Source organism: Enhydra lutris, unplaced genomic scaffold, assembly GCF_002288905.1.
Source record: "Enhydra lutris kenyoni isolate GAN:26980312 unplaced genomic scaffold, ASM228890v2 scaffoldscaffold20, whole genome shotgun sequence".
In the NCBI taxonomy this organism is placed as follows: Eukaryota; Metazoa; Chordata; class Mammalia; order Carnivora; family Mustelidae; genus Enhydra; species Enhydra lutris.
This window is the reverse complement of record NW_019154104.1, coordinates 31,862,829-31,873,230: the sequence shown is the minus strand read 5'-3', so window position 1 is coordinate 31,873,230 and position 10,402 is coordinate 31,862,829. Positions and strand designations below refer to the sequence as shown.

The following is a 10,402-nucleotide window of genomic DNA, read 5'->3' as shown; positions in this document are numbered from 1 at the left end:
ATTTTCCACTCTTTCAGAGACACCAGCTTTCATTTCTAAGTTATCTTCAAGCCAAAGGGCTTTACTCAGTGATCAGTACACTGGAGTAAACAATGGGGGAAACTGCAACACAGCCTGACAAGAAAAGCCCTGAGCATGTTATACTCCCTTCCCTGCTCCAGCCTTTAGACCTATAGGTCCGTCAATTTCAGAAAGATCTTGTTAGAAAGCAGTCTCCTCCATTTCCCTTAATCAGAGATCTATTACACAACTATATACCTGACATCTCTATTCCCTAAAGCAAGCACCCATCAACATTTCAAAAAGTCAGATTAAGGCAGACCTTTTCAGTTTGCAGTTAGCTACAGAACAAGGATACGAGACCTACGGAACGTCACTGACCCACAGTAATGAGCACGGCGTCCATTTTTCTGAGTGAGGCTGGGAACCACAGAAGGAACACCCCAACACAAATCCAAAGCAGCTACAAAATACGGCGAGTTCAATGCTTCAATATTATAAAATAAGAATCTAGATTAATTTTAATATTAAAGCAGAGACAAAATAGAATTTTAACATCATTTTAATCAAGTAATGTAGCTGAAACAGGAAATTTTAAGACCACTGAATAGATCAAAGTGAAGGGTTAATTTATTAGGACAGCCTCTACGGATAAAACTCCTATGATGTGGATTTGAATTCCACTGAAGTTTGGCACCAGACTGAATACTAGTCTAAGCCAAAATATTTTCCTTAGTGTTTAGAAGGCCCAAACAGATTTTCCTTCAGGTTAAAGAAAGGAAAAACAAAACAAAAACAACCCCAGCTGTTACCAGAGCCCCATCAGCTTGACATTGGGTATGTTGACTGCAGCTTGGCTTAGGTCACCAAGATCTCCGAGAGGACTTCAGATGATGAAAACAAACTGGCCTACAGCAAAGAATTTGAAACCTCAGTGAGATGTAATTTGTAAAAATTTCATCTCTTTTGTGTGACAAAGCACATTCCCTCCAGGTAGGTGCTTCTGCTTCACTCATCGAAATCGATCAAAAGGTGGGGGGCAGGGAAAGGACGGGGACCGATATGTAGGTCTCCAGTAAGACTACTTGATTTTACCTCCTTGAAATATCAAGCTAACAAGGTTTAATTGTATCAAATGTTTGTATAATTTCCAATGTGAAAAATTCTTACATAGATTTATTAAGGTCTCACCATAATCTGTAAAAATGGATCACAAAAGAAAGGTGAATGATGTAAGACAGTGCTTCCAATAAAATTAACCCTCTGGATTGATTCCCAGTGTACTTTGTGGAAGAAATAAATGAAGCAAGTTTTTCCTTTGAAGATGATTTCTCAGATACAGCCATAACCCATATCACTTGAGTTTGGATCAGCTAATTGAGTCGAATTCACCAGTAAGTTATTTCTAAATCTAACTCTCAGGATGGGCTGGGTTCAGGCCCTCATCACCTGCATTCAGTGGCCACCATCAGACTTCTTGGGTGTCTGGCTATAGTCAATGTGAAATAAAAAACACCTTTAGTCTTACACCAAAATATAGGCTTTAACTTGAAGTACGCTTTTAGCGTCTTTTAAATAAGACATTTTGGGGGGAGGGGGAAATCAAGTCTGAGACACGGTAACACTTATTTTGGCAAGATAGCAACCAAAGCCTAAAAAGCATAAGCGAAGTATCCGTGTAAAAGGCATTAAAGAACAAACCATATTATCAGAAGAAAATCCACAATGAAAAGATACAGTATGCCCTTAACATTTCGAAATTAAATCATAACGAAAGTTGAAAAGTTATGCGCAATTTTTGCTAGAGATTAAGTGCACCTTTTCCTGCTTCCCCCAAATAAAATCATAGCTTACTATATAATCACACCCTAGTTTCAGAATTTTCCCAGTCAGCACAAAGCAACAGCTACACACACATAAAATGCTTATTTGTTAATGTAGTAACTCCCCTGGCTCATCCAACGTGCAATGCACATACTGCAAAGACTGCAATTTGGGGCAAGTATTACACGAACTGAAAAAACACAATTCAAGTTTCAAAACCTGCTCTTAAAATTATTTATAGGACACTCAGGTCATTTTTACTTCTCAGTAAGATAACGATGTCGCACTGCCATTTCATGATCAGTCCACCTCGGCATGGGGAGAGTGTACATTACCAGATGCCAATCTGAGGGACTGAACGCTTCAAAGTACTGTATTTCTCAATGGCTGATTAAGGTAATTATACATAAGCTTATGTTTACATTCTGCTGAAGACATCTTTACAGCTTCAGCATCTAACAAAATCTAACAGGCTCCAAAAATCTTATCAGGTTAATGATAGTGCAGTATTTTTAAAAAAGGAGCCATTTCAGCTTAAGTCATTCAGAGCCAAAATCTGAAGAATGACCAAAAATCAAATCTTTATTTAACTGTATAAATGTGATCCAAATGTGTCCACCACTAATTTTTCAAAAAGAAACATGCTATAAATAAGCAAACTATATCTGCTCACTGATAGGTGTATGGACTCCCTAGATGTCTTGTTGGGCTTAATTACAGACCACTCACAGCAGTACATTTTTAGTAGAAAGTGTAGCATGATGTTAAGCCATTTTAGCTTTTGCACATACATGTTGCACTTCTGGCCGATGATGCAGAAAGATTCGCAGCGTTACACTGTTAAGCTGGGCTGCACCCACCCCTTTAAATGGCATCAATATCAATGTCATCATCCTTGTTGTCAGCCTTCACAGCTTCAACTTTAGGTACACTGGCAGTCTTCGAATACACCACCTGGTAAAAGAGTTTTATTTATTGTAAATCTTTATCCCAATGAACCTATTTATAAAATTAGTAATACAAATCAATGGTCAACAAGGGAGAAAAAAGTACCCAAACACAGCCATCTTTTTGGAGAAAGTGTCTGTGCATGTGGGCAGGAGGAGCGAAGTGGCAGCAGAGGCAGAAAATCCCAAGAAGTGTCACAGATTTCACAGGGCTTGATCTCAAAACCCTGAGATCATGTCCTGAGGGGAAATCAAGAGTGGGATGCTTAACCAACCGAACCACTCAGGTGTCCCACAGCCATCACTTTGCACAAGTTTTTGTTATTTGAAAACTAAGTTCTCTCTGAATACTAAATTCTCTTAAGGTCTCTCTCAGCCAGATACCATCTTAATGTTTATGGACAACTAGCACCTGTATACTCAACCTACACTAATACTCCTTTGAAAATTCGTAGGTCTACTTACGATCATGTCTAGGGGTAGGAAAGATATTCCCAGCCCTTTACATTCACATGTTAACTTCCCAAATTATTGAGACCACATTCTGCTGCATCTTGAAATTTCAAATTACCCAATTATTATTTTTGAATCCCAAACCCTAACACAGTTTCACCTCAATATTCTCATCTTCATCATCTTCTTCACCACCAGAAGATTCCTCCTCCGCTTCCTTCAACCATTTTATAAACGGTTCTGCTTTGACACGAATCTCTTTGGCAAGATCTTTTGAGACATACTTCTTAGAGACCTAGAAAATGTTCAATACAATTTCCTTAGTTGGAGAAATCTAATTTAACTGCCTACACTCAGCTCTTTAAAGTGACTGGGTCATATCTTAATCTTGACTTCTCAACAGATCCATTTATTCAACAAGTAATAATGAGTCCGAGGAGTTTAAATACTTTCTTCCCTTATTACTAGGAAGCTGCCACAGGGGGAATCACCTACAGGTTATACCAGTGATTACATTTCAACGTAGCAGAAACTCAAGTATCAGAAATTACTTTTTCCTAAATTGCCCCAACAATGTCTCAGTAATACTTCTGATCTTCAAGAAACTGTTTGTATGTATCTATCTATTCCCCACCTTTTCTGACCAGCTGATGATGACTTCTTCCTCCAACAGATCTGCATCATACATCTCCTTCAAGATATGGGGAATCTTGGAAATGAGCTGAGCTTGATGCATTGCTACCACACACTCCAAACCGTGAAGAAGGTACCGTTGAGCTTTTTTGTTGTTGTGACAAAACTGGAAATAAATGTATTGGCATTAACAAGCTTTTAAAGAAGTTTTAATTAAGTATACGCATTGTTTCAAGATTGTGCCTTAAAGCTATAAGCCTTAAACAGTGGCTCAAAAAGTCAATGCATAAAGATCTGGGTACTACTTTAGCTATGCTATACACAGTATTTTCCAAATATTTCCATGCTTGTTAAGATAGGTCAATTATCTCCAGTTTTAGGATAACAGAGAACAAGTTCCCAGGGTCACAAAGCTCTTAACCTCATTTATGAACCTAAAATAATTTGCTTACTCGTAGGAAATGGCGCCTGTATTTCTTAATTTGTTCTCTAATCTTCTCATTAAAAAGAACTTCAGTCAAAACAAGAGGGCCCATGGCTTTTACATCCAATCTTTCTGCTTCAGCAACAATTTCTTTGTCTGATGAGTCAATGATACCTTCTTCTTTCTTTTTCTGCAAATAAAAGGAAGCAATTCAGTGACATGGAGACGCATTTTAGTCCAGAGATACCAGTTAGTCCCCACTTTCATGGACTTTTTTCCTACCAAATTAATTATGGTTTTAGGATTTTTCCATGAAATGCACATGCCAAAGATAGTACCTGGAACCACCTCAGGAAGTATTTGAACAAAAAGTTTGAGTATTCAAAAGATACTGTAGGAAAAAAAGTTACATGCCAGGTAATAAGCATAAAGTAACGAACACCTTTACAAAAACCCAAGGCTTGAAACTGATTATCAAGAAAACGTTTAGCTGCTCCTGACCCAAGTTATTTTACCTTAACGAAATCAAACAGAATATTGACCCGCTCTTCAACAGTCCTTTCCAAATCATCAGTGAGTGTCAGAACTTTTGCATGATCACTGATTTCATCCATTCTGCGTCTTTGAGCTTCCTCAGTTGTATCCTCCCCCCAATCATCATCCTCCTCCTCTTCCTGTCAAGAACAAGTATATGTAGTCAAATGCCACAAAAACACAAAAATACTTCTGATTTCTCGTCATGTTAATGGCACTAGGTTCATTTTCCACAAATATAAATTGGACCTACATTAATTTAATCAACCACGCATAACCAGGAACCCAAGATACCATTGCAACGTTAAAATGAAGAGGTTTCTTTTTTTTTTTTTAAAGTTTTATTTATTTGACAGAGATCACAAGTAGGCAGAGAGAGAGGAGGAAGCAGGCTCCCCGCTGAGCAGAGAGCCGGATTCGGGGCTCGATCCCAGGACCCTGGGATCACGACCCGAGCCGAAGGCAGAGGCTTTAACCAACTGAGCCACCCAGGCACCCTCCTTTTTTTTTTTTTTTAAAGGATTTTTCTTTATTTGAGAGAGAAAGTGCGTACATGCACGCACCTGCTTATGAGGTGGGGAGGGACAAAGGGAGAAGCAGACTCCCTGCCGAGCAGGAAGCTGATGTGGGACTCGAGGATCATGACCTGAGCGGAATGAAGGCAGTCACTTAAGCAATTAAGTCACCCAGGTGCCCAAGTTTCCTTTTTTCTCCCCCCCACCAGATATTGTATTTCACCCAACTTTACTGCCCACCACACATTCACCACTACACTCACCGCAGCGTGTGGAGGAGGACTGATCTCATTTGGTGGTGGGGGTGGGGGCGTCTCACTGCTGGACACAGAACCATTTTCCTTGTCTTTGCCCTTCCGGTTTTTCTTTTCCTTTTCTTTCTTCCCTGTACCGCTATCGCTATTCTCTACAGAACAAAGAAAGAAGTAAAAGTTTAGTACTATAGTTTACAGTACATCTTACTGTCTCTTATGGACATTTTAAAGCCTTTGCTTCCTTTTGCTTTGGAACCTTCCCTCAGAAAACCATACACAAGAACAATGCTACTTATAATTCTAGGATTCACAAACCAAATTCTTCCACTATCATTTCCTATGTGAGAAAACTCAGAGTAAGGACATCATGTCCTAGAACAGTAGAGATATTAACTGTTCAGTAAAATTAACATAAAGTGGTGGTATCTCAGAAAATGAGGAGCTTAGTGAAGGCTGGCACTCCTGACCCTCTCGTCCCGCATGAACCTAAACACGAGCACTTCTCAACTCCACTTTAGTCCAGAGCTGTTAACATTGTCAGAGTCTATATAACAGTTGGTCTCATGGAGGAGAACACTGGAATAGGTTAGACTTTATTGCTATAGCAAGCTTAAATTGTGTCAGACAACTTCCATCATCTGCCACAGAGTGTTGCTTGCAATGTTCTAAAGCCACTTGGGCTTAATGAGCCAGGACCCTGATTCTTTATAAAGCACTGTGTTCCAGAAGTGGATTGTTTGCTGGGATCCTAATTTTATTTATTTTTAAAAAATATTTAAGAGAGGGAACACACCTGCATGTATGCACACAAAAGGAGCAGCAGCAGCACATACCCATTAAGCAGGGAGCCTAATGCAGGGCTTGACCCCAGGACCCTGCGAACATGACCCCAGCCAAAAGCAGATGCTCAACAGACAGAGCCACGCAGGCGCTCCTGTTTTACAATATCCATTTCACCTATTCTAAAAGGGCAGGTTTTAGGAACTGAAAACACAGGGCACCTGGGCACCCTTCAGCTTGGGTCATAGTGCCAGAGTCCTGGGACAGAATCCCGCATCAGGCTCCTAGCTCTGCGGGAGTCTGCTTCTCCCTCTCATGCGAGCTCTCTCTCAAGTAAATAAAATTTCAAGAAAGAAAAAATTGACAACACAGCTCAGTTTAAGTTGTAGCCTGTCCTTCAAACCCTGAATGGTACATTTTTCGAAGTCATAGACTCAACAGAACAAGGCACAAAAATCAGACAATCCTTATAGTCTAGTTTCACAACAGCAAAAAAGCTTCCATTTTTTCCAATGATCAGCTGCCTCACATTAAAATCTTTCAGGTTCTTCATAAAGACTTACCAGGTGGGTTTTTGAGAATGAACGTACAGAGTTTATGATGTGTGTCAAGCATGCCTCGATAGCCACAGGCTTTACAAGAATTACCTATTGTTTGTTTCTTTGGATTGACATGCTGCCAAAAAAAGAGTAAAAACAAGTCAGTCATCTATACACTACAATAAATTTTGTAAAAAACAAGATGTTAAATGATCTATTTAAAAAATTTGCTGCTTTACACAACCTGTTTGCAATTAAGTTTGCTCTGCCTTCTCAGGAACATACATTTGGTGATATCAAAAGACTGAGCACAAAAGCAGATACACAGTTTTTCCTCAGAAAGACTCACCAGCTCTGTTTCAGGATTCTCACACTCAGGACAGAGAACAAATTTTTTAATGAATCCATCCAACATGTCTTGCAGCTTATTCGCCTCATGAGATCCATTGACAATGTAACGGTCATTCTTAACATCAAACTGGGTCTGTGCTCCCAGCTCACAACCAAAATATTTGGTGGGATCTGGCGGGGGGGCGGGGGGGGGGGGGGAAAAGATTTATTATCTAGATGTTCTACTACTCATTCACCCTTATACAAATATAACTCCCTTATGCTTTTATACTGGGTTAAAATGTGATGAGCAGCTTTGTTTACCAATAGTAACTAACCAGTTGGTTTTCCAGCCCAAGATTCCATTTAACCCTGAAACACACTAGCATACAACTCACTCCAATCACACAGATCCAAGTCTGTCATGACCACAGTGACACTACGCTTTGTCAGACTCCTCTTGAGAAGCGTTACTTACACGTTGGAGGCCGATTAAGCGCCTTTGCAACGTCAACCATGTTGACTATAACTGTCTTGATACCATTTCCTTTGCCCTCAACCTAAAGAAAAAAATAACTTTAATTTTGCATTATCTACCCCAAGACATGCAATCTTTAAGATTCTAACAAAAGAGCTTACGCCTCAAAACTAAAGCAAAGATGGGTATTACCTTGGCAATCAGACGGGGCATCTTGTAGCGATAGAACTGGTCTGACACACTGCGGTTGACGTTGACAGACATTTTGGCTTATTAGTGACTTTATCAATAAGATGAAGAGATCTTTGATTGCAACTTTTTGGTATCTTCTGTCTGGAGAAGAAGGGATGACATAAACGACTGCAAGAGTTCTCGGTCTCTGACATGAAAAAATTTTCGCCACTGAGGCTGTAGGCTTCTTGCTTGTATGCTATGTGTCCCCAATACAGGTACCAATGGCTGCGCAACAGCTCTGAAAGAGAAGGAAGAGCACACAACCCCCGACGCTTAGCGGGATCCCCGCGGAGGAAGCGTCCCTTCGCCTCCCGGTGACCCCACGAAGCACCCCGGTTCGCGTGAGGCGCCGCGAACGCTCTCCTCGAACACGGAACACCTGTCGCAACAGAAAGGGGCTCCGCGTGGACCAGGACGGGCCTCCAGCTGGGAGCCGCCACACTCCCAACTGCGCTGCCTCCGCCCCGCAAAGGTCCGCTTCGGGGGCGCGGCCACATCTCCACAACCGCGGACGAAACGGGCCACGACCTCTTCCCCGCAGACCAGGCCTCGGCTACGAACAAACTTCCCAGCCGCCCCGCTCAGTCCGTGTCCAGCACCGGGCCACGCGGGGAGGCCCTGGCCCGGCCCAGAACACGGCGTCTCGCGGGAGTGTGCACGGACCGCGGGGGCAACGACCGAGCGCGGCCGCCCCCGCCCCTCCCGTCCCTGCTCCGCGCGCGCACGCACTCGACCTTCGCTCCGGTGCCCATGGCCACCAGCCACTCCGCCCGGGGCAGCGACCCCGCCATGCGCTCCACCCGGCCTCGGCGCGGCGGGGGAAACGAAAGCGGCCGAGGGGCGCCGGCCCGGGCCGCCCCCGCCCCCGAGCGGGCGATGACTCATGAATGCAGCAATGGGGCCTGAGTCAGCCCGCGCGGCGCGCTCCCGCGGGGCGGGGGAGGGGCCGGGGCCCGGCCGGGGGAGGGGACCGGGGCGGAGGAGGGGGGGGCGGACAGGGGAGGCGGAGAGGGGCGGGGGCCCGGGGCGGAGGGCAGGGCGGCGGGGGCGCGGGGCCCGCCCGCCCGAACTGCGCCACACGCGCGCGCGGGTCACGCGGCGCGCCGCCATCTTGTGCGGCCGCCATCTCCCCGCCGGCCCGCCCGCGGACTCACCGTTTTCGTCAAATAAAGACATAAACCCAACGCTGCTCGCCCGGGACTGGGATGAAGTGAGGCGCGTGTGAACCCGAGTCCGAGGAGGGGCGGCGGAGGCGGCGGAGCAGCGCAGCGAGCAGCGGCCGGGCCAGGCGCCGCCGAGCAGCGGGGAGGGGCTGTCCCAGCGACGTCCGGGGTCCACACCCTTCAGCGCCCGGGGCCTGGCGACCTGGCGCGGAGAGACGGCGCCGTGAGCCGCGGGCGTCGGGGCGCCTTCCCCGCCAGCCAGCGGCCCGCGGGGGTCGAGGGGGCGGGGAGGACTGGGGAAGGGGCGCGGGGCTGCCGCCCCTTCACCGGACTCACCTCTGGAATGTTCTCGCTCTGACTGAACAACGCCGCCGCCGCGCTCAAGCTACTCTCGGCCCCAGCGCCCGCCCCCCGCAGCAGGCCGCACTGCTCATTGGCCCGAGGCGTGCCCGACCTCGCTCGTGATTGGCCACGTGCCACGTCAGTCGTGTCTTTCTCCGCCCCTTCTGTTTCCTGAGGCTCCTCTCTCCGCCTCAGCCCGCCCCCAGTCCCCGGTCCCGGGTTCGTTCCCCTGCCCTCCCCTCCCCCGCCTTTCCCAGAGGCCTTCGCGGTCTCGCGAGAGCCGGCCGGCCGCGGCAGGGGGTTGGCCGCGGGGCCACACTTCGTCGGTTTGAGCGCGGGGGGACTGGGGGGGGGGGGGGGCGTTGGCGGTTGGCTGCTCCCCTCCCCCGTCGCCTGGACCTGGCCGCGTTCCCGCCGAGTTCCCCCTCGCGGCGGGTGCTCAGCCTCGCCCGGGGGCGGGGCGGGGAAGGTCCTCTCTGCCTCTTCCGGCCGCTGGGGACGCCCGTCGTCGGGCTTCGAGGAGGAAGTTGTGCTTCCTCCCCCGGCCCAAGGCCTGGGTGCACTGTGGTGACTGCGGGGCCTGGCTCTTTCGCCCCAAGTGCTGTTCTTTTCTCCGAAGCCGGGGTCCGGTGTCACCTTGACAGGGTCGTGGTGCGGCCCCCCGCCCGCCCGGCCTTCTCGGCACCGGGCCTGCAGGCCTGGCGGGGCTTGGCACTCCGAGCCTCCGCTTTCTGAGGAGGGAAGCCCCAGATTAGCTTGGGACCCCAGGACCCTCCTGGAAGCGCGGTGCACCGTGACTTTGCTTGAAGCAAACATCTCATTGGGTTACCATTCCCGGACCCACCACCCCAGTTAATAAATTGTGATCTCCTTGCGGGGCGGAGCGTAGCCCAAAGCAGGCGTTCCTCACAAGTGACCAGGAGAGCCTCTGCTGTCCTCCTCCTGCGGAGGC

At 46.9% G+C, this 10,402-nt stretch overlaps 1 protein-coding gene across 1 annotated transcript; it reads right to left on the bottom strand.

Moving 5' to 3' along the window:
* Positions 1-544: 544 nt before the first annotated feature.
* LOC111148580 (eukaryotic translation initiation factor 5) lies at positions 545-9,512 on the bottom strand. Its single transcript, XM_022505263.1, has 12 exons — positions 9,445-9,512; positions 9,100-9,310; positions 7,904-8,183; positions 7,712-7,793; positions 7,253-7,425; positions 6,928-7,039; positions 5,594-5,736; positions 4,797-4,955; positions 4,310-4,471; positions 3,859-4,023; positions 3,385-3,519; positions 545-2,778 (listed from the first exon to the last, which is right to left on the bottom strand). The coding sequence occupies exons 3-12, from the start codon at positions 7,973-7,975 to the stop codon at positions 2,689-2,691; spliced, it is 1,293 nt and encodes a 430-aa protein (XP_022360971.1). The 5' UTR covers positions 7,976-8,183; positions 9,100-9,310; positions 9,445-9,512; the 3' UTR covers positions 545-2,688.
* Positions 9,513-10,402: the final 890 nt, after the last annotated feature.